Here is a 23920-nt window from a genome sequence, read left to right as displayed (position 1 = left end):
TTTCCCCACAAATCTGTCCAGTTGATCTTTGAATCCATCTGCAGCAACCCATAGTGACACCTTCAGAAAATGGTGCCTGTTATTAGAGCCCTTCCTGGCTCTGCCGGACAGCCCGTGATACAACCTGTGCCACCTTTTCCATCCCCGGTGGGAGGCCTTTTCCACTTTCATTTGCCAACAGACTCGCTCCTCATCTCTACAAATGGGTACCTCCATCAGCCCAGTTTAAGCCAGAGGTCTTGTTTTGGCTGGACCATGAGCACAAGCCTGCCCTGGTAACCCATCCCATGCCCAACATCTGCCTCTGGTATATATAATATCCCGGCTGTGTTGGCTCCGTTGATGCGTGGTTTAGATCAGATCCTTTAGCGCACGGTAGGTTCAGCCAGCTCTGCTTATTAGCAGCCTGACAAATAGAAGGTTAGAACAGTTGTCTGTGTTTTGGAGTGGAAAAAATGAGAAGGAAAAAGGCAAGAAAGTGAAAGAAAAAGATGCTGGGAAGCAGCAAAGCTGTGAAAGTTGCTGATAATGGCAGGATCAGCAGGAACAAGGCACTTGTCCAGTGTAAGAGAGTGTATTTTGAGATCGAAAGGCTTTGAAGAACCCACACTAAAACACAGTACAACCCCCAAGAGGCTTGAATATGCCAAGGCAAATAATTTTCTGCTTTGGTGCCATGCTAACCATGCCCTGGATCGGTCCCCGTGGGCATAGGACACCTGCGCCATGGTGGGGATAGCTCTGCCGCACTGCGCAGAGCGGTCTCCTGGGTCTGCCTCGGGTGATCGGTTTGCAAATACATCTAATATCAGCTAGCCATGTGAGCGGTCTGTGCTACATCTCCTTGCCTGATTACTCCTGGAGACTAAATGTAAGCTTAGTTTACATCACGTCATTAACTGAAAATACTTTACAACAGTCAGAAGCATCTGCAGTAGTCAACGTCTTGTTATTTTGCAGGCATGACACCTTCCTGCTCCTAGACATTTGTGGGAGATGGTGATTTTTGGCTTAGTTTGGCTTAATTTGGCTCAGTTTTTGGCTTAAACTGAAAGAAGAAAGTGACTTCTGTGCTTTTATAATGAGCCAAGGCTCATTATAAAAGTTGGGCTGCACAGGTATAGCGGTCGTGGTCGTGACCTGTGAGGGTGACCTGACCTGTAGGTGAGTAAAGATCGTGACCGTGGGGTTCTCAGGATTCTGCAATACACAAGGACATGGAGGGCTGGGTTTCTGAGAATTGCTTTTTTACAAATTACTACAAAACTATTATTAGTAAAAACAAATATATACATATATAAATATATACTACAAGTCACTACACTAGGAAAGCAAGTATATATATGTATACATGAGTAAAGTAAATATATGTATGTTACAAGTTATTACAGAATTCCAGCTAGTGAAGCAAGTATATACTTAATGAACCTTTACCTATGTGTGCAGCTATAAATATATTACGTGAGGTGTCACCGGTGTGACACTCACCAAACCGCTCCCAGGAGTGGGGCCAATCGATGATGGAAAAGTCTCACTTCAAAGATGATCGACGTCACTGAGTCCAGAGTCAGACAGGAGTCCCTGGCAAGGGTCTGGTCTGTCTGGGAGATCTCATACAGGGAAGTTCTTGCAGAGAAGCTCATTTTGGGTAGGTAGCGAGTTACTTTTTATACCTTTTTGGTGTAGAGACATAAGTTGGCTTAAGACATCAGTTCCCAGAATAGTTGTTGCTGACTTCTGTTTTCCTGGAAGGTCAGTTCGTTATCTGAATTTCTTTGTCCTGCCAACTGCCCCCCATCAAGGAGGTTTTGGCTGAGCTTTTCAAGGAAGCCTCAGGACTCCTGGAAAAAGAGACATCCTTCTTTGTCAGTATTGTTGCCGTGAAAAGCCAAAATCAGGACTCAATAGTCGGGATGACTATTAAGCAGATATTCTTTATTGCAGTGCTGGGCAGCACTGGGGATCGCTCCGCCACAAGTGCTCTGCCAGGTTAGCACAACACACCAGTTCGTATACAGAAAAATCATACATATTCATCAGATTTCCTGAAAAGGGCAGTTTTATGGTGATGAGTTCCCAGAATTCATTTACATAGTCCAAGCATGCGCAGTAAAATTAGGGTTAGGGTCTTTTCACCCTCCCGGTGGTCTTCCATAGCCTTCCTCACGTTGTCCGTTAGTTGAACTTTGGGCTTCCTTTGTCCATATATAGTCATTGAATTAGCTCATCAGTCCTTCGGCCTCGGAATGTTACAAGGGGGTTGATTTAAGCTAGTTCTTTGGTGCTTATCTTTGGCACAAACGTCCTGAGTTCCTGTTATCAGTGATTTAATTAGGAAGCCTAAGGAGCTCGCTCAAGGCCTGTTTAGTCCTATAAGGTAAGAAGCCACAGGAAATGTCCTATCATCAACTCTGCTCAGCAGGTAACCAAAACTGTCTTTGCAGGGGAAGAGAACAAAAGAGAACAAGGATGCAAGTGAAACTCACAGTAAGGTCTTAGTCAGGGATTGTCAGGGATTTAACCCCTTCAATATGTTTGCCAGGTTGCCTTTGTGGCTGCTCTGTCAGCAGGCTGTAGCTAAAAGAAGTTTGCAGGTAAATAGCTGGTCAAGCATGTATTACCGTGGGTTTTATAATGCAGAGTTAAAAGGGACAGTTCATATAATTGTCATAATAATTACTGTGTGCTAGAAACTATTAGAAAGTGAAACTAAAGAGAGCAGCAAAATCAGGATCGGAGATCATAAAAAGAAGAGAGAAAGTGGACTTCTGCAGAGCTGAAGAAGTTGGGAGGATGATCTTAAGGAGTCTCAGCTGGTGGTACATGATCTGTTGACAGTACAGAGTGGCATGTGGTGGTACCAGAACTGACACTGCCAGCGGTGCCTGCTGTTACAGCTCGTACTAACGATGGGACCAAGCCAGGAAAGTAGAGGAAATCCTGGTTGAAGAGAGGCAAGATGGAGAAGGGCTGTGGGAAGGGACCGTGGGGGAGCAGCTGTGCTTGAGGACAGGTCGAAAGCCCCATAGGTGAGCAGCGTGGCTGTGTTTAGTGTGCGTTGACCGTGCTGGGTTGCAGACTTTTGGAGATTTGACAGCATTCAAGTGTCTGCAGGAAGTGCTACTAACATTTGAAGGTAAAAAAAAAAAAGACCAGGAAGAAAAGCAAACTGTTTTCTCTGTACAAGTAAGTGGTTTGAAAGCCATGGGTTTTCCTCCTGGGCTGACTTTGGAAGTGGTGAGGCTGTCCAGAGGCTACATGAAAATGGATGAGCCAAAAGAGGATCCTGTTTTTGGGAAGTATGTGTCTCTTTGCCTTGGCTGACCCTCCTGATGGGCATCCATCACCTGCAGGAGCCCTGAATTGGAAAGGGAGCAAAGGCGTGCGGCTCCCAGGAGGCGTATGGGCCATGCATGTTTGCTGGTGGGGCATGTCCACTCAGGCTGGCTTTAGCCAAAGCTTTGCAGAGGACAGAACAGGCCATGTCAAGACATTTGCACACGCGATCAGGGAGGAAAGGTCAAAGGAGCTGGCTTTAAGTCTAGAAAGTAGGTTAGCAGCCTTCCAAGGAATGCAGGGCTCTTGGAGGATGACTTCTGCGCAGCCACAGCACGAAGCAAAGATCAGTCTTGCTTGCAGCGTTGGCAACTGATGTTAATAGCCGCAAAGGTGATTCTTTTTTCTCCCTTGCTATCAGGGTAGGAAATCACCAGGACAGGCTGTGAATCCCCTCCCCAAGGATTTTAGGGCACAGATAACACTTACTGTGAGTTCAGCTGGGCCGTGCTGGTGCAGAGCTGTGCTGGGTTTCTCCAGCTCTCTTCCAGCCATCAGTCCTGCGATGCATCTCTGCTGTCTGACCGACCTCGTGGTCGTAGTGGCATGTCCAAGCTGCTCGGAGCAGATCGGACACTTTCACTTTTACTTCTGGTTCACTTCACTTTCACTTTCACCTCCTCACAGCATGCGCAGAGACTTTCAAGGGCCTTCTGCTTCCACAAATTAAACCTGGATGTGTCAGGGTTTTGCATGTATTCCTGTGAGCCCAGACTCTTCCTTAGGGTGGGAACAGACGTGAAGGAGCCCCTTAAATCTGAAAGGGGAGACAAGGGTCACAGCAAGCTGCCAGGCTCAGTGCCACGCTCTATGATTATTTCATCTCATGTATTTATGTATTACTATGGCAACTTTTTTTTTTTTCCCCTTTTGGACTTTCATTTTTACACTGCAGCTGAACTTGCAGGGAGGAACAAATGTTTGAGTTATGACCTGCAAAATTGCTGTTTATGTTGCATTTCCAAGAGCTTCCCAGCCTTTTTTTTTTGTTTTAAAGCCTTTAGCTTTTACCCCTGAACGATACTGAATAGCCAATGCTTTTGCCGATTTAACACCCTGCACCCTCCATATGTGTTCTGCACCCAGAGGAGTTTTTAACCCTGTAATCTCTCTTTGTCGGCTCAGTGTCTCACATACTCAGCATGGAAACACATGACTGGCTCCCAGCTCACACGTTTAGATGTGGCCTTTACCATGCTCCAAGACCCCAAACTTGTCGATAATGCAGAGTTGCAGACACTGTCAGTAGGAGGAGCAGAATATCGCACCCTGAAAAGTGAGATGGTTTGGAGCAGTAGCTGTGAATTTAAATAGCATCTGCTGCAGTCCTGTGCTTTTGCGACATGAGGAGCGGTCGAGGGAGCTGGGCTTGTTTAGACTGGCAGAGAAGATGCTGAGGACAGGGCTTTCTCTCCTCGGAGGATGACTCTGGACACAAGCATTGTGGTTCTCCAGCAAGAAGCAAAAAGGGATGTTATGTTCAGTCCAAGCCTTTGAGCAGAGCTGTGAGCTGGGATGTAATTCCCTGATCTGATTTCCATGGAGGAATGTGAACTCCCTGACTGCTTCTTTGAGATCCACAGGATGCAAGACACAAAGCAAAACGAAGGACAAGTGAGAAAAAAGTGAGCAAAATTAACATTGCTTCCTATACTCATTATGTTCAAAGAGAGAAAACAGTAATACTGAGAGAGAGCTGGAAGACCTCTTTATTTTTCATTTTTCTGCACTTGAGAGCCAACTTGTGTTCACCTGCTTTTTTACTGCTTCTAATGATTACAGAGGCATCACCTGAAAGTGGGAGGTTTAGACAGTGAATGCAAGAGGGCACAAAAGACCCCAGAGCAATGTTAAGAGAGGCAAAAGTACTTTTGAAGACTTTCCTTTCTGTGCTCCCAATTTCCATTCCCACCTGCCCTCTATGTGCTTTTGTTAGAACCATTTTCAGAGCTGTTTTTATACTGTTTCCCCTCACTTTTTGCCTTGTCTGGATTTTCTTTTGCTTGGCACAATGCAGATGCTGTCTCCCTTCCCCTGTTAAGCCCCGTAGTGCGGACTGGCTGGAGTGGCTTAGAGCAGTGTAGTTAAATGAGTTTAATACATGCAATTAGAATTGTTATTTTTCCTTTTTCCTGATATTAGATTCTTTCCTGGCCTTGAGTGATTTGAGAGGAATAACAAGATTTGTGACATAAGGAATGATCCTGTCTTTTCTTCTTTTTAATTGAGGGGAGGAAAAGAAAAAAAGGTTAAAACTTAGCCTTTAAAAATCAGTCAAAACACCAAGTAGGTTGCAGGGTGACAACAGATGCTATCTTGCTCATCACCAAAGGAATGTGGGCCTTTCTGCTTTAGAGGTTAAAATGAGAACTTATCTATTTGTCTTCAAAAATTTCAGCGAGGTTTTTCTTAAAGAGCAACCAGCCTGCAAAACCTGCTCTTCAGGTGGGGTTCGGCAGTTCTACATTTCTTTGCTTATAGAGGACTGCTTTATTTTCTAAAGTTTATGGGTCAGAAAAAATAAACCTTTTCAATGTGTCTATGTTGCAAACTCAGCTTGGGATTTGAAATCTCATAGCTCATGAATCACTACCAGTAATAAAGGTTTTTAAATGAGCAACAGAGACTGAGCCCAGGATTTCCTGTATTTCTAAATGGCTGCTTTATTTAATATTTGGATTTTAACAGCTGCAAGAGCACAAATACTGCAGGGCTTTCCTTTGTTTTTATGTTGGTATTTAATTTGTCAACTGCTTTGGGACCTCTTCTTGGTGGGATGCTGTTGGGAAGTGTTTTACTGGGATGTTTTCCTTCGGAGATGTTGAGAGAATTTGGGCTTTGAGAAGACTCTTCCGGTTGAGGCTTTGAAGGAAGGTTTGCTCTCGTGATATTGAAAACCACATTCACTCATGACTTGAAGATCTTTATAGTAAAACAGGGAACCCTGAGAAACTGAGCATGCACCGAGATTTTCCCTGTGGGCAGACATCAACTCTCACACCCTAAAAGAGCACGCAATGAATCTAAGTAACTTTTTAGCACAAGAGAAAACGCTGACCTGCTCAGAGAGCGTAAAGTTAATTTACCACCAGGCTTTGCTTCTAGCAGTTGCTAATGATTTCTTTTTTTTTCCTGTTGCAAAGGAAAAACTTTTAAGGGCTCACTGGCAAACAGGGAGCTCATATTCCTCCTGTGGAAGGGCAATTTAACTTGCAGACAAAGACTTGGGGGTTGCATGGCTGGACGGGAGCTACTTCTCCCAGTGGGAGCCATGGAGCTGATCTGCTCCGTGGAGATCTGGGCTTGATAAATGAGGCCCATGTGTGGTGAGTCACACTCAGCTGCCACCCGCCTCTGCTGAGGCCCCATACTCATCTGGGGATGCCCAGAGTTAATATTTGCACCTGCTTTTTGCTTTTTTCCTCCAGGTTTTCATCCAGAATCGGAAGAGTCGAGTTCCCTTTTGCAGACAGCGGTTTCAGTGCTGCAGAGCTCCTACTTGGACTCCACATCTCAAGACGGTTTTCAGTACAGCCAAGCAATTCTGGTGGAAAATGATGTTTTCCTAAGTGAGGTAAGGCTGGTGGGGGAGCAAGGTGTTACTGGCAGCTCAGGAAACAGTGGCGTTTCTTTGGGAGCTGCAGACATCTGTAAATGCTGGTTTATTGGCAGGTCTTTCGTTTGCAGCACGTGACTGATCTGCCTGCCTTGTAGCAAGCAGCCTTTGCAGTTCCTGACTGAAGGGAGCCTTTCCTTTGCTTTCTTGCACTTCTTCCTTCCCAATCTGATCAGGAACAAAAAGTCCATTCAGCCAACGTTGCCAAACATTCAGCAGGAGTTCCTGGAGCAGGCATCTGGGGCAGGTTGAAATGCTGGTTTGATACCTAGCATTTGTCTGCCCTCACACCTGTGCAGGCACCAGTTTTAACCTCATTTCCTTTTCTCCAGCTGACTGGGGTGTGTACAGAACCACTTTTAAAATGCCTTCATCTCTACAGTCCCACTGTCATTGGCATGGAAGACAGGCTGCCTCCTCTGGGGACTGGAGATGACCAGTCTGCTTGTTGTCATTAAATAGAGCTTAGACATTTTGGCTGCCTAAAGCTGGGATAGTCACTGTGGAGCTGGATAAAAAACTCGGAAAGCAGGTATCAATTTATTGATTTGCCTGTGAGTTCTAAAGTCAAAATAAGCAAAAGCAGTGATGAGACTGTTGTTTTATCTTCTAACCCTGTTTAAAAAATCCCATCCTTTTACAACTTCTTTTATTAAAGCCCCAAAATATCATGGATTCAGACCCAGCTCTGTTTGCTCCCACGATGTTCTCCCTGTCTGCACTGAGAACATGCTCTGCTTTAATTATCAGACAAAAGAAATTGCAGTAATGTGTTACTTGGCTGTAGCCAAACCCTCTGACCTGTAGTCACATGATAGCACCTGCCCTCTAGTCAAATAGTCTAGGCTTCCCTGGCCAGCAGTGAGAGAAAAAGAGAGGTGCCCCCAAGCATCTTCCCTTCTGTAGGCATCTTCTCCACAGCTGAGATGATTTGTCTTCTGATGGCCATAGCTGGCTACTAAATGTGATGCTCTGCCAGCCCACATGCTGCTCAGTGAAACAAGCTCCCCAGTAGCCGACAATGTGTGGCAAGAGGGGCAAGGTGGAATAAGGCTGGACTTCCCTGGGATGAGCACAGTGTGACACTGCGGGGCTGGATGTACCTGCTGTCCTTTGGAGGACACTGAACATGTTCTGCTGGGGACAAAGGCAGAGACAGACGGACAGACAGATGCACGGATTGGGGGCCTTGTGGTGGGAGACTGGGTGTACACGTGCCTGGGGGAGGGAATGATGTGGGGACCCATGAGCTGGTCCAGCATCACCTGGCTGCTGCCAGCTGCCCCATACTGACCACGACTGGAGTACTTGGGATATGCTGTCCGCGCACCATGAACACACATCACTTGGCTTTGGCATGAACGGACTAGAACAAAGTGTTGTTGTGTCTTCTGCAGCTCAAAGCTTTTGCGCAAGCAAAGGAAGCTGCCGGGTACAGCCAGAAGGAGCTGGAGGAGACCTTTGCATTTCTGCTGTTTGATAATGAAGAAGAGGTAACCTGAAATTTTATTCAGCTTAAGAAGTTTGATGCCAAGTGCCTGCACATGTGCTCTGTCCCACCAAAGCTAGCACATCTGTTGACTGAAGTGTCCTGGCTCTCTGTACCCCAGTTACCAGTGCAATTACTACTGTATAAATAGTCCGGAGCAAGTTCTGAAAGCAGCTCCTGGGAGGTTTTAGTGATGGATCTTATTTTGCATCTCTCCAGTTGATTACTGTTTGAGATTTGGCTGCCTCCTTTGCCCTCTTCAGGGAGATAGAAGGAGTCTCCCTTTGTCCCAGTGGATTTATGGTCAGGTACAGGCAGGTGAAACCTTTCATATACGCTTAGAAGAGAAAAGCGCCTTTGTGACAGAAGACAGGAGTTTGGTGGTTTGGGGCAAGTGCCCTTGGTTTTGCCATCGAGGTGGAGAGAGAGCCTGACACAGCTATTGGGAGATAGTTACTCCTGCTCATTTTTCACAAGGATCCTTTTGATTTTGTGAGAAGAGTTTGTCTACGCAAGGATGCACAGGAAATCTAGTGGAAATTCACTTTTAACGTGATTGAATGATGCCATGCTAAATCACTGTAGGGATGGTTTTGTTCAGGGTGAGAGTGGCCTGAACGCAGTTTAGTTCTGTTCAGTTTGGACTGAGCTGCAGCAAAGTAAACCACTTTCAGTCTAAGTTTGGGAGTGGGAATTGTCCTGCTTCATTTTAGCTGTTTGAAATTTAGTATAGTCTGTGCCAAGTGACTGAGATTCTTGTACAGACCCTAGGAAAGGTAAAGCTCTCCAGAGGACAGTTGGACCTCCTTTAATGCAGGCATCTAAAATCCTTGGGATAAATCGCTCTCTGGAGGTGCCTCTCTCTCCGTTGTTCAGAGGAGAGATCTAGCTGGCTAGTCTAAGCTAGACACTTGCATTTTAGGAGGCAGAAGTTAGGTGAGATGAGTGCCCTGTGTTGCTTATAAAGGGACTGAGTACAGTTTGTCTGGTTTGCTTTTATTTCTCACCCCTAATGAGTTCAAACTGCTAGTATTGTCACTCTGGTCAATATACATTTGCTCTTTGCACACTTTGATGAATCAGCTTTGGACATGGATTAAATCAAAGCCGGGAAGATGCTCCCAAGGCAGTAATTGTGCCTATGGAGGAGTGAGCACAGAGTAGCAAATGGGCTTTGTTTCTTGCCAGCCCCGTTGCATTTATTTTTCCATAAATTGCCCACGCAGATAAAGAAAGTGCAAAGTCCAGCCTTGTGCTTGCAGTGGTTTCTGGAGATGCTGGATTTTTTCCAGATTTTTCTAAGCTTTTGCTTCCACAGAGGTTTTTGTAACAACACTTGATAAATACAAGTATTTAGTACCTGAAACAACAAATTTTCTTCCTGTTGGTTCTTCCTGAGGACACTGTATTTAGTTTTCTTTATGCTGCGGGTGTTTGGAGGCTGTAACGATCTGTAATTGACTTGCAGCACATGTTTGCCTGTTGCAAGTATTTTGCCAACTGTCATGCTACAGATTTCAGTAGCTGTGTCCCTTATCTTTGAAAGTAGATGGTAAAAGAGGCTGTCTCTTCTTTTGAAGGCAAAAGAGGTGTGTCAGACAGGGCTCCGTGTAAACAGCAGTTCTATTTCCATGCTTGGTGACCCAGCAAAAGGTAAGATTTCCATTCAGAGGACCAAGAGACCTGTTTGCTGTTCTGGGGGTATCAACTCCTTTAAAAACAAAGCCCAAACAAACTCCTGGTACTGCCTTGTTATTTACTGCAAAGATCCACGGAAACTCCTGTGTTTCTTGCATGGGAAACGGCATTTGTTTGGATCAAGCAAGCAGCAGTGTTTTCCTTCTGCCCCCTCAACCAGATTAAGATGGGATCTTCCCCAGGGAATGTTATTGTCTCTTCACCTCTCCATTTCAGAGTTGGTTTTTTTTTTCCCCTTGTTAATAACCACCTTTGTCACCAAAGTGGCTTTTTGGCAGCTCTCCCCACCAGTTTGCTGTTCAGAGTCCATTGCTGAGCTTTTGCCAGCAGTCTTACTAATAACCAGAGCAGATCGTGACATGTCAAAGCCCTTTTCAGTCTGTGCTTGTTCCTTGCCCAAAGGTCTGGGGCCTCAAGACGTGCAGTGCAGGACGCGTTACTCGGAGAAATCCTTCTGCCAGAAGCAGAATGTCTCCCAGCCTCATCCCGCAAGTCTTTGCAGGCCAAGATGCCTAATTATTGAATAGCCAATGGCAGTGAATGCAAAACCAGGCAAGAACTGGTTATTTATCTGGTTGTATATCTTAGTCCTGGTGGACTGAGATGAATATTATGGTGTGTCTCTTTGTAGCCCTTCCCCTGCCCAGTCCCTGGTTCCCCCCATGTACTTCTCTACCCACCTTGTCTACAAATATAAAGCAGGAGTGAAGAGCCACGACTACCACCACCACCCCCCAATAAATCCACATATGATAAGCCCTGAGCATGGAGAAGGGATGGGAATAAGCCATGTCAGAATAGGCCCTGTCACAGGTTAAAAGGTTCACGTTGGCATCTGGGATGCTGAAGGGCCATAAAGAGCCAAGGAAGGGGCCTGGGAGGGTCTATGCCATGCCATGGGCCTGCTCTTGTGCCCTTGCAGTGTGTGTCCCCCATGTATAAACATCCACATTGCCTTTGCCTGACTCCAGATTGAGCAAAGTACCTGCCCCACTTGCAGTCTGACTGGGAAGCTCTTCACCAGATGCTCCTGTAAGAGACATGCCCTCGCTCTGTATGTTTTCATGTAGTATGGGCAAAACTGATGTTCACTGGGGTCCTTCCCCCAGGAGAAACCCAAGGTAACTCCTTTTCTAGAGCTGACCCTGAAACATATAATGCTGTTCCATACCAGCAGTCAAAAAAAGGAAAAGAGTCAGAAAGAGTTTCACCCTTTTTATGGCAGCAAGCGCTACTCTGGTTTGCAGCACTGGGTCTGCAGAGACTCCCATTCCCACAAGGAGGGTCCTCTTTACAGGGTTCTTTTGGCAATCAGCTTTACTCGACAGATGATTCACGTTATCTTGCATTGCTTTGTTTTCACAGGGGTTTATATTTCCAAGTATGCAGACTGTCTTCATCCGAGACCCTGGTATCATGGAAAATCAGGCTATATTGTCATTTGTAAGCTAATAAAGGTAAAATGCAAGTCTGTCTTTTTATGTGGAATGGTTTTCAGAAGCCGCTATACAGTGCAAGCAGCTTTTAAGGAGACATTGGTGCCCATAACTGTGGTGGGGTGGGGTGTAAAATCAGCTCTGAGAGCTCGTCAGGATTTTTGACTATGGGATATGTCAGACTAGAAAGCAAGAGATCAGACTGGGCTTTGCTGGTGGCCTGCGGGGGGGCAGAGGATGCAGCAGACCTTCCAAATTCCACCGCTGAGATCAGAAATTGTCATAGGGTCACCTTTTTCCCTGGACTCTCGTGCATTTGGGGGGTTTGAGAGGGTAACCAAGATCACGGCCCCATTCCCTTCCTCCATGGGGCTGGTGTGTGGTACTCTTTCCCCTCCCCACGGGCTCCTGCTCTCTGTAGCTGGCATGGAAAACACAGTGCTCCTGTTGGTTCTCCTGAGCAGTGCAGATTTGGCTGCCATGCTGAGCTCAGCCGAGTCAGGCCCTCCTGTTTGGAAGGATGCAAATGCACACAGCCCCCTCACAGTGGGGAACGTGAGGCTGCCAGCAACACTGTCTTTGGGGAAAAGGAGGATTCAGGGGTCTTTTAAAATAAGTTTTTGCAAACAATTATGTGTATTCTTTTCTTCTTTTTTTCTTTTGGTGAATTTTCTGGCACAGGGGAAGGTCAAGGTGGTATCTGAGAATTACACAACCAGCTATACCTGCCCATCTCCTGGCTATGACTGTCACATTGCCATGAGCAGAAACAACATACCATCAAAGACCAGCCACTGCCAGGCCTTCGAGCAGAGCCAGGTATAGGTTTGCAACAGGACTGTGCAGACAGCTCACTTGCGGGCTGCAGGGGAACACAGCGCTGGCCCAGGTTCCTCTCTTGTTCCTCAATGTGTTTTTTTCATCAATGTTTCCCTTCTCACCCCAGTATTACGTGTATGAAGTGTCCGATGGCAGCACTGCTGAGCGGCCCAGACAGATCTGCCCATACATAGTCATCGCTTGCCAGTACAGGGAGCCGAAGGAAATGCCTGTCTTGGCTATAGAGAACCTGTAAGCAACTTCTTGTCATTCCAAAATACCTGGTCACTTTTGTGGGCTGTTTTCCTTTTCCCATTGCTAAATGTTCCTTTTTTTTCTCCCTTTTCTCTAGACCTGAGCTTAACCACAAAGGTAGGAGCATCTGGTGGTTGTTTTTGTTTTATAAATGTACCTTTCCCTGTTTGCCCTCCTCTCCTCTCCTGCTTTCTCTGAGCCTTTCTCCCTTTTGCCTGTAGCATTGTACTGTCCATGGAGGGGGCAGCTTTCCATTGGGGGCCAGCTTTTGTGCAACATCGCCCTGAGGACCCCATACTGCTCCACGATTCCAGCCCAGCTGTAAGTTGCCCCTTTCTCTTCTTTCTGTGCAGTTTGTGGAGTGTGAAGCATTATACCTTTGGGTGTCTGTGTACCAGCAGAAGCCAGTTTTGTCTCTCTTCCCCCATCCCTTCATTGATCAGCATCTTCTTGCAGCTGCACTAACTTACCACCTGCACCGTCGGGGCAACTGTTGGTGTCAGGAAAGTGGTGTTGGGCAGCCAGCAGTGCAAGTATCACAGCAACAGCTGGATGAGGACATGAGATCAGGCCCCAAACTGCAGCTGGAAACAGCTGTATTTTCTTATCTCTTTTTGTTAACTGCTTTGGGACGTTTATTCCAAATCAATTATTCCTGCTTGGGATTTTTCTCCTTGTGAGAAGTGGGCTTCCTGATGGTGCATGTACGATCAGCCAGTTCTGTTTACAGATCAGCATGATGGCAAATAAAGTATTGAGGTAACTAGCATTCAAAAAAATGAGATATTTTAAAATCTTCAGTAGTCAGAAGCCAACCAGCAGGAGCAATTTGAAACAGCCAGTGACAGTCAGTAACAGAGCCACCAATATCAGTGTTTGGATGTGTTTCCAAACAGGATCCTCAAATCGGCTAGGTGCTAGGCAAGCTGTGCCTTCTCCAGCCTTCTCCAGAACTGCTTTCTCTAGTTTCACAGTGACCAGGGCAACCGGGGCTCTTTGCTATGCTTAATTCTGGGAGCCTTTTATGCTTGTGATCTCACCCTCTGCTGCTTTATCCCCACAGGCCTCACAATCTGGACATTAACCATGTCATGGGTTTGTCGGACTTGAAGAAAAAGCTACCAGCAGCTGCATTTGGGAAAAGAAATTACATTGGGAATGAAGGTGAGTGGAAAACCTGCTGGCACGATGAGTAACATCTGCTTGTGCTGTGCCATAGGAATTGCCACAGGGCGTCAGAACTCAGGTCCACGTAGCACTGGGTCCTGTCTTGAAGGGTAGCTGATTGCAGATAAACAAGTTAAAATGCCAGTGCAGCACAGGGATGTTTTCCTGACCACACTTCATATGGTCTCCTAGTGTGATATAATCCTCTTCCCAAAGCAGCCCTTTAATCAGCCCGTTCCTGGGACAGGACAAGGTGGGAGACCTTGTTTTGAGACCTGGGCTTCCATTCTGCAAGGTGCCAAACATGGTGCAACTGAGAGCAAATGCAGGGAGACAAACTTTTCCCTTCTTACACGATCTCCCTATGAGGTGAGGGACGCTCCACCTCCTAAGGTCTGATCCAGTGTCTCCTGCATATGGGCACATGGCGGGTAGCTGCCAGCCAAATCCAAAAGATGTGGCTGCCTGCAGTAGCTCTGCAAGTAGTCACGGGTAACCTACTCATAACTTCAAGGGGACTGACAGTGAATGACAGTGTGAGAGGAGTCCAGAGATCTTGGGGAGAGGCAGGGAATGCTCAGCAATAAGAAAAATAGAAGCACAGATTTGGGGAAGGCAGAGAAAGGTTCTGCTGTCCCTTAGTGGTGCTGAGAGACCCCACTTGCCTATAGTCAACCACTCTCTGTCCTGATCAGTGCAGAGTGAGGAGAAGAGGACCTGTGTCTAATTACACTTTGGGGTTCGTACTGCTTATTGCTTTTTGGGTTGGAGTTTTGACGAGCCTGGCAGCTCTCAGCCCCAAGATGTTGAGCTCCCAATGGCTGTGAGTGGCTGCCCATTGCAGCGGACGTGCAGTTACTGACATGGATACTGCAGGTTGCACGTGGAGAGCTCTGGATGTGATTTGCAGGTGCATTTCCATGTCATCTTGCACCAAAATAAGTGTGGGCTGCTGCAGTGTTGCCTCCCATCTGTGTATCAGCTCTGCTGAGCCAGGTCAGGGCACTGATTGGGCCGGCTGACAGCCAGCCTGTTTTGGGGGTTCGCATTCAGCTTACAGTGCAGATGGACACAGGATAGTGCCAGGGCAGGGGAGGAAGCAGGAGCACTTGATAAAGGTGCCATGGAGCAACAGTCTTAAGATCGGCTGGTGAAAGAGAGGAAATACTTGAACAGAAGAATTATGCTGTGAAATTCAGAGGGGTAAGGTGGGTCCGAGATCTTGCCTTTGTTAAATTCCTTTGGGGATCAGAGTGTGGAATAAGGATGCCCCATAGCAGGGGAGAATATGGCATGTTAGAATGAGGTATTTCCCTCTGAAAGACTCCCTGTCTCTGTTGAAGCACGCAGCATTGGTTAAATTGCTTTTGTTAGCTGCAGAGATAAGATAGGAAACATCTCCTGTGAACCATGGGTTGAAGAGGAAACTCACTGCAATATGAATACATATACACGCTTAGGAAATCTTGATAAGTTGTTTTTTTTTTTTTTTAAAACCCAGTGCTTCCAGCAATTGCACACCCATCTTCCTGGTACAGGAGCACTTGTTTGTTCAGAGTTCATGCAAAAGGCCCTATTTCAACATCAAATTCTCTCTCTTTTGTCTGCAGTCTGCTTTCAGGGTGTTTACTTCAGTCTGTATGAAGTAGAAATATCAAATAAGGATCAATATAAAATGGATCAGTTAGTAGAAAATCTAAAAGAAAAGGACTTGGTAAGTATTTTAAAACATTGTCATTCCGGGAGGAAAGTCGCCTTTTAAATGATCTCTTGAAACTTTTGGTAACATTATTCACAGATTCTGAACTAATGCAAAATGGAATTAATTTCCCTGCTTTAATTATTATTTTCATGCTTGGTTATTCTCAAACATAGTTTAGTCTTTCTGTATATAAACTGTTAACTGAAGATTACCCACTATGAGCTGGGAACTGATTTCTAGGGCGAGCATGCCCTGCTGAGCAGAAGGCATTAGATGAGGCAAACCTCTTTTGGCTATGTTTATGCTAGATGAGATTACTTTATTGTCTTTATTAATGATTTTCCCCCTGCATTGCAAACAGCATGGTAGACAAAGACTGCAAGGGGATCTTATATATTAAGAACGCAGAAGTAAAGTCCCCCAGTGCCGGAATGATAATTACTAAGCAAAAGACATAAGCTGTCACGTGCCTGCCTTTCTCCCTCGTAGCTGAAAAATAGCCCCCACTCAGCTAGATACTTACAGTTATGCTGCAGAAACCTCATGGGCTTCCGGGAGCTCTGAAGATGTTGAGATTTATCCTTTTTTTAATGGGGAATTTCCCTTGCGATATATTATCTGATAAGGCTTTTTTTCCAGCACACTGGGGTCTTTTTGTTCCCAATGTGATCGTCACATCTACTTGTGACTCCAAGGGATGAACTTCACCCCTGTGGAGCACAGCACCTGCGTCTCTGTTGGGATTTGTGGTTGGTTTGGCTTTGCTGGTGGTGGTTGCTCTCTCACATCTGATGCTTCCTGTAGATTCAGGGTTTTAAATTCATGGACACAAACTCACGGCTGGCTGGGCACATCCTCCCCTTGCTATAACTTGGCAGCAGCCCATGAACTGCCTGGAAGTGCTGTTGCTCTGCAGCACTGCTGAAGAGCTGCCCACCAATGTGCGGCTTCCCACCTGTAATGTACCAGAGCAAGTGTGTGTTGTGGATCCCTGTAAGAAAAACACTGACTCCCTAAAGTATTGATTAAAGTATCTTTTATTGGGAACAGCATGAGAAGAAAAAAAAGAGGATAGCAAAGACAATCTTAATGTCCCTTCACGTGCAGGTAATCCTGAAGTGTGCAGCATCAGTTGGACCTCTGGTTGGGGCACAGATCTGTCCGTTGTGCAGCTCATCTTGAGGTTCCCAGCATCTGAAGGCACATAAATTTATCTATGCTATCCCTTTTTTCTTCTCCTGTTCTCACCAATAAAAGATATTTTAATCAATACTTTACAGAGTTCAAGTGCCTTTCTTACTGGGATCCGTGACAACCCCTTGTTCCGGTGCATTACACCATGTCTGCAGCCACTGAGAATTATAACATACATCCTGCCAAGCGCAGCAGAGCTGGGCTCTCTAGAGGACTCGGGGAAGATGAGATAGTCGAGTTGTGGCTATTGTGGTACTGAAAGCCATCAGGAGCATCGTTTCCCTAGAGCTTCCCCACCTTCATTTATCTGTCGAACTGGATTAAATTATCTCCCTTATTTCAATGAGGAAACAATCACAGCCCATTTTGGGTGTGCTTCTTCCCTCCCCTTAGCATGCTGTTGAATGGCCCATGGGTGAATCCGCTCTGGCAGCAGCTCCCAAAAGTGGGAATGAAAAATGTCCTCCCTCTCCTTTCCCTTTCAGTGGTGCATGAGCCAGGCACCCACCTTGTTCAGGGCCCAAGTGAAAATGAAAGGGTGGCTGGGGCTAGGTGGGGTTGCCTGAGGCCAGCTGCACCCCTCTGGGTGCTAAGTGACATCTCCCAGCTCTGTGTCAGGTGGCTGCTGCCTTATGGCTTGACTTTCCTCCCTCACCTGCCTGAAAATCATCCTGTTGGTGAGAAACCACAGCTATTTCATTGAGCTGGATTTATGTAGCAGAGATGCTGGCTCTTATCCCTTCTGCTCTGCTGGCTTGAGACTGTAGCTCCTGAGCAAGGAGCTACTGTTCTAAATAGTGAATATTACACTGAAATTGTTCAGCATTTCCAAAGTTGTTCTGTTGTCCTGGAGAGATGAGGCTGTGGGCATTAGTCCAATCCTCTGTTATGTCTGAACGTATTGAATGGGATCAGCAAAGTTTCACAGAGCATTAGAAGCCCCAGGGTTATTCAGTTCCTGTAAGTTTCCTGAAAAGATGTGTCTGCATGGAAGAAAGAGATCCAAAGGGGTGTCTCCACGGAGGGAAAGGCAGTCCAAGCCAAGCTCTGCGATGAGGCATCAAGCAACACCCAAACACAAGAAAAGCCTTGATAAGTGCACGTGTCTTTTTAGACATGCCGTCATCCAGCTCTGAGACAGAGTCACAGGAGTCTCTTAGACTCAGCAATTTTTTTTTTTTCACATATTCATTGATACTGATGCTGCTAATAAGCAAGCTGCGTGGCCTGAACTTCAGTCAGGCTTGTGGGTGGAACAGTTGGTTGTGTTTTGTCAGATGCTGGTGTCCAGCTTTGCTTTTGCTGCTGGGAAAACCTTCCCCTGGGGCTGCGGAAAGCAATTCCTGGCTGAGATGCCCAGGAGCTTTTGAACTGAAGGGACTAAAATTAACCTTGTTCATTAATTACAGCTAGTTTGGCTAAGTATATTTATTTTTTAAGGAACAGATGGCAGGAATTTGAGAGCTGAATAACATAAATGGAAAGCTTTTAGCGACAGGTCCTAGTTGACCCAAGTGGCGTGGACCGAACAGCGTCCTCCTCAGCAGGGAATGAGCTGGTGATGTTGGCGCATGTTCACCGGCAATCAGGGCTTGTTGACAGTCATGCTGAGTGGTATGAAGTGTGCTAAGGAGGAGAGGGAGTGGTTGCTCTAACTTTATATGTGTTTGTTATAGGCAATCATCAAATATTTACAAGATCAAGGAGTCCTTATCCTCCTCACGTCCTCTGCCTTGGCACGAGATGATGGTAAGACATGGCTACATAGAAACCCATATCTGTGCTTAAACATCCTGCTCTGTTTTAGAGACAGAGGGTGGGCACCCTCAGTCTAAACAAAACCTGTTGCTTGCTTTCATAGGGTTCAACCCTAAGGAGCCCGTCAGCCTCCTGGCCCTGTTTCTGTTCACCTCGTCCCGGTCGGTGTGCCTGAGAGGTAGGAAGGTTCCCTTGCTGGCTTCAGACACCATGTTTTGGGTGTGGGTGCTTTAGCACAAAGGGTGTTAAAAGAGGAGAGAGAAGTCCCAGCTCTCTAGCTATGCTGCATTTTAAGCTGATCTAAACCAAGTTCCCTGCCTCACCCGTTCACGGCACTTCCTTGCCCCTTTGCAGAAAGTTGATGGGAGTGACAAATAATTACTTTTCTCCCTCTCAGTCAGTTTTCAGCAGCATCCACTCCCTGAACAGTCTTATGTGTGCACATGGGACTCTGACTCCTGCAGACCCTGGCTTATATCCCTAAAGGTGCGCTAGAGCCGTGCTCAGGGGGGCGAAACGACACATGGCACTTGCTGGACCCTGCACGGAGCTGATGTGATTTGCTAAACCAGCAGGAAAACAGCTTGCCCTAAAAAATAAGTTAATTGTTTTCTGCTGAGATAACAACTGGAATGGGCTCTGTGAAAGGTCACTGCTGGCATGGGCAGAGGGAGGAGAGGTGGGGAAGGGGCATTGCTCCCTAAAGAGCAGCGAGGGTTTGGAGGCTCAGCCGTAGTGTGTGACTTCTCTGCTGTGGGATCCGTACATGCTGGTAGCAGAGCCGTGACGACTGGTCAGGGTGTGTGGTGGGTGAGGGAGGGAGGCAGGGAGATGGTGTTGGGCAGAGCCGGGGTGCTTTGCTGCCATCAAGGTGAGTCACAGCTCTGGGACCTGGGAGGCGAATCCAAGCTGTTTGCAGCTCCAAAACGTGCTGCTTTTCATGCAGAACAAACACAGAGGCACTAAATAAGAGAAAATAAAGATAGCACAGTTTGAACCTGCAGATCTTGAAATAAGAATGAGCTTCAGCCTCTGTTGCATTTGCCTCAAATTTTCTCTCTATCTGTTGGCTTTTTGCTGCACTGTCTATGTGGAAATATTCACGCTACAATTTCCTCTTGTGGACATAAAGTTACTGCTCTGCCTCCCGTGGACAACTTCATCCGCACACCTCTCACTGCATCCACTCCACCAGTAATACTTCTAGCCTTGCAGATCGCCAAGCAACATATAAACAGGGGCCTTTTGCTCTGCGTAATTCTGGCTTGCTTTTTGTTGAGTCATCCTAGGGACAAGCCAAGAGACTGTTTATGCCAGCACACACTGGTGTTTCAGTCCGCCTCTGTGTGAGTGATGGCTGGCATTGCTGACAGAGCTGCACTGGACATCCCTATCTCCCCTCCCCAAAAGATAAAATTGGCAAAGAGGCGACAGGACCTACCAGCACATCCGAGCATGGATTGCTTTGTCTGTTTTGGTGTATAACCTCCAGCTATAAACTTTCTCCTTTGGGATCCACATACGAAGTGGGCTTGTAAGTTGGGTGAAGATGTGATAGTAACTTGGCAGTGCGGGGTGCAAATGTCTTTGATGCCTGAATTCAGTCAGCCTAACTTTAAGGACGTGCTGCTGGTGGCTGCTTGGCAACTTTTCTAGTTTCTTTTCTAGGCTAAGGAAAGAGACAGGCTCCTCCTGAGGCAGAGTGAAGATCCAAAGTGCCAGGTCAAACCGGGGATCAGGTTGTTGCTGTGGTGCCTGAAGCAAGGGCCTGAAGTTGAGTGAGGTGAAGGGGAAGAATGGCTGGAGAGCAGACTGGAGGTGGGAACTGACCACCCAGATATTGAGATCTTGCTGACCAGCCCTGCGACAGGCAGAAAATACCCTCCAGAGCAGAGGGACCTGTTCCTGAAAGGTTGACTGCGAGCACTGTATGCTGGGGGAGAGGAGAACAGGGCAAGGAGGTATTTATCTTGAAGAAGGTTATTGTGGAAGAAAGTGGTGGAGACAGGAGAGGGCACCAGGCATAAGGAGCATCCCAGAGCGAAGATGGTGCACGCAGCCGGTTGGTAGGAAGGTCTGGGGCTGTAGCAGACGTTGCCTGTGGCTGGTGTTGATGCTAAAGAGGAGGCAAAGCCTGCGCAACCGGAGAGTAGCAGGCAGCAAAGCGAAGAGGCAGGGGGAGAGGATAACATTGAGCAAACACTCCATGTTGTTACGTGATGTGATCTGAACGTTGATGGCTTCCAGATGTTTTCCCTCTGGTGCCAGCAGGACTCCTGCACGTGCTGTCCCGTTCTGCCTATGCAAGCAGGGTTACCCCAGCCAGCTCTGACTGTCCCCTGGCTCTGAGACCTCTTCTCACTGGGATTATAAACCCTTTTTCCTTTAGGGCTTCTCCTTTCTTTGAAGATAAGTAGAGCTGTGCAGGGGTTTGGGATTGAAAAGGGACGATCACTGAAGACGACAGGGGTGCAGGGGAGATGCAAAGAGAAAAGGAGGGTGAAGGACGGATGCATTTGAAGTCGCTCAGCTCAGACTCGAAGCATGAATAATGTTTCCCGTTTCGAAACAAGCAGCCTCTGAAGCTGTTCCCTTCCTGTCCAGACAGCCGTTGGGAGGAATGTAGGGCAGGCGTAACAAGCCCACTGTGCAGACGTGCCGCAGCGTTCCTGAGCCAGCAGCGGAGGCAGGCAGCTGGGATCTGGCTCGTGGGGCTGCCTGGGCTTGCCGGTAACAAGGACCGGCATTGCCAGTGCAAGGCAGCAGCAGGGCCAATAGGCGAAGAAAATCACTTCTGGGAGGGGAAGAGAAACACCTTTGCCTTGGTGAGAAGAGATGTGACGGGGAAGGGCACTGGGGTTGTCAGCCTGGCCCTGCAGCCAAAAGAAGCCTCGGCGTTAGATCATAACACACAGATGGGCCAAGCCTGCGGCTGCAAAGTGCCAGCATCAGACTGCTGGGTTGCAGCGGATGAAGCTGGGTAAGTCTGGCTTGTGCAGAAAGGGAGCTCCACCGACAGGCTCTGCATATCACACTGGCTCTCCTAGCATTTCCAGACACTGAGGGGACGCTGTTGTGCCAAGCAGAGCCTACTTCCGTGATGACATCTGCGAGAGCAGGCACCCTCAAGCTCTGGGACTCGTTCATGTTTATCCTTATTGGGAGCTAAACTTCTATGATACTATGTGCTGTACATGGTAGGGTGTTAGTTCTGCTGAAATGAGAAACACCAACTGTTTTCAGTAGGATCAGTCCTTCAGCTTTAGAAAATCACCCAGGGTTTCATGTTCTTTATTTATATGGTCCTCAGGTCTGCTTGGGGAAGTCTGTGTTCCCCATCCCACTCCAGAGCACTAGTGTGGTGTCTTCATGTGAACTGCATCCACCTACGCTGACAGCAGGTAGAGATGGAGCTGCTGGAAGTTGCATCTGAACAGGGACATAAACAACACAAGTGACCTGAAAATGGTGCTAGTCCTGCACAGGCAATCCTAAATTTAAATAAGTTTTAAAAAAAACAACAAAACCCATGTGTTTTCAGAGCTCTGACTGTCCTAAATGTTGGATTGAAGGGGAATTGCTGGAATTCATTGCTGAAATGAAGGGACAGACCACTGTGTGTGCGATCTCACCCTGTATTTTCCTGAAGAATGTATTTTCCCGTAGCTGATACAACAGTAGTCTTTCATCTTAGTTTAATCCACTTTTGACTCCCACGTGCAATTCTTTTTTACCTTCAGCAGTTGCAAGCATCTGTCAAACCAGGACATCGTCCCTGGGGCTAGTTTTTTGTAGGTTGGTTTCGGGGGCTTTTTCATAGCTTTCACATTCTCTTAGCATGCAATGGTGAGGTGATATGGGGAATTTAATCCTTTTTTAATATGATTAAAATTCCATTTTTTTCCTTTCACAGTTGAAAAGCACGATCCAAAAGATGAAAGGGAAGATAGCAATTATAGTGACATCTCATTAAAAATAGCCTCAGTTTTGCCTGGACTTCGCTATGCCTTACAGAAAGCCGCCAGTTCTTCATGGGGGGACACAGTCAGCGCCAGCGTATGTATCAAACAGCACTTCCAGGAATACTCAAAGCTTGATCAAAATCCACAGCCCACCTCTGGCCAAACCAGCGAAGTTCCCCTTTCTTCTCTCCTCTCACCAAGCGAGGATGAATATACTAATCCCTTCAAAAAATGCCCAGAGCAGTCCTTCTCCCAGCTGCAGCGTTATCTCTCCGATCCCAGCAGCTATACTGTGGAAATGTCGGCTGCCTTAGGATGTTTGACTGGTGCCGTTCAGTCTCTCTGTTGCGATTCAGAGGCTGATTGTAAAGCAGACTTCTCTTCAGCTGTGCCACTGAACCCTATTCCTCCCAACACAGCAGCAGAAATAAAAGTCAAAAGTGAAAACTCAAAGCCCGCATTGAGGCCTGACCAGAGTGGTGAAGGGCCCACAAAAGATGTCAGCTCAGCCAGCAAGCTGTGGATGCAGCAGAGCAGGAGGAAATCCAGCCGAGCCATTGTGACCAGCACTAGAAAGAAATGGTCACCCCTCAAGATGCAAATGCATCCTATGGGGGACAGCAGCAGGAACAGGAAAGCAACCAAGAAGAAGAAAATCAGCATCGCTTTCTCTTTTCCTAAAAAGCCAGGGCTCACGGCCAGTTCCAACGAACCTATGCTTAAATTAGCCAATTTGCAGTTTCCGCACAGAAGGAAAAGAGGTAAGTGCTATATAAATGGGACTGACTTCTTCCTGCTTCTCCAGGCTAGCCAGCCGGGATACTGAGGGTTCACTAGGAGCCACGTCCCCTCGCCATCTTGCCGGGTGCCCAGAGCAAGCAGACACCTCCTAAGAGCATCCAAATAGGTCTGGGGTGATGTCTCCACAGTCTCTCATTCAACCTGGGAAGGAGCCCAGGGCTATGACAGGGGATTTCAGTGAAGGTGCCTGAAACCTGGTGCAGTGGTCTGTGCTGTTGCCTTCCTTTGCCTACGAGTGACTGTGCACAGGGACATCAGCCAGGTCGTGGTTATTGCATCCCTTGTCCACAGGCTGTCGATGGGTCAGGCAAGGAGCAGTTGCTAAAGCCATGGTCATTACAGGCTGCCTAGATAACCAGCTACCCTACATGGTCACGTTGTGACTCCCTGAGAGTCAACTTTCTTGCTGTGGCCTTGAGGAAACAAGAAGTGAGAGATCAATCACACCCAACTTCATCTTCTGAAAGCTGGTATCTGGCCTGAGCTGCTCATGTGAGGTGTCTCAATGGCATAAATTGTCCTCTAAAGGCTCCTGTCTCACTGCCGAGGATAGGCTAAGCCTGTGCTTTTGAGCCAGCCTGAGCCTCCACCTGCTTTACAGAGATGCTCAAAGTGGGTTGAGATGAATCTCAACCTTGGTGATGGCTGAAAACATCCAAAGGAGCCTCTCCTGGCATTTACATACAT

At 47.0% G+C, this 23920-nt stretch overlaps 1 protein-coding gene across 3 annotated transcripts in view; it reads left to right on the top strand.

Annotated features, from left to right (window-relative positions):
• TASOR2 (transcription activation suppressor family member 2) overlaps positions 1–23920 on the top strand; it is a 45352-nt gene that overhangs the window by 4889 nt on the left and 16543 nt on the right. For 2 of the 3 annotated variants that reach the window (XM_072857040.1, XM_072857048.1), the window contains exons 2-14: positions 6765–6910; positions 8350–8445; positions 10022–10094; positions 11505–11596; positions 12257–12394; positions 12522–12646; positions 12747–12766; positions 12871–12970; positions 13713–13813; positions 15427–15530; positions 18389–18461; positions 18574–18648; positions 22384–23193. In XM_072857040.1, coding sequence (XP_072713141.1) covers positions 6765–6910; positions 8350–8445; positions 10022–10094; positions 11505–11596; positions 12257–12394; positions 12522–12646; positions 12747–12766; positions 12871–12970; positions 13713–13813; positions 15427–15530; positions 18389–18461; positions 18574–18648; positions 22384–23193 — 1953 coding nt within the window. Of the gene's footprint in view, positions 1–6764; positions 6911–8349; positions 8446–10021; positions 10095–11504; positions 11597–12256; positions 12395–12521; positions 12647–12746; positions 12767–12870; positions 12971–13712; positions 13814–15426; positions 15531–18388; positions 18462–18573; positions 18649–20945; positions 21451–22383; positions 23194–23920 lie in introns of those variants that run through there. The other variant, XM_072857057.1, reaches the window with a different exon arrangement.

The sequence above is a fragment of the Ciconia boyciana genome, chromosome 1 (assembly GCF_034638445.1).
Source record: "Ciconia boyciana chromosome 1, ASM3463844v1, whole genome shotgun sequence".
NCBI classification, from domain to species: Eukaryota; Metazoa; Chordata; class Aves; order Ciconiiformes; family Ciconiidae; genus Ciconia; species Ciconia boyciana.
Note: the sequence above shows the minus strand (reverse complement) of the source record. Positions and strands in the feature narration are given on the sequence as shown.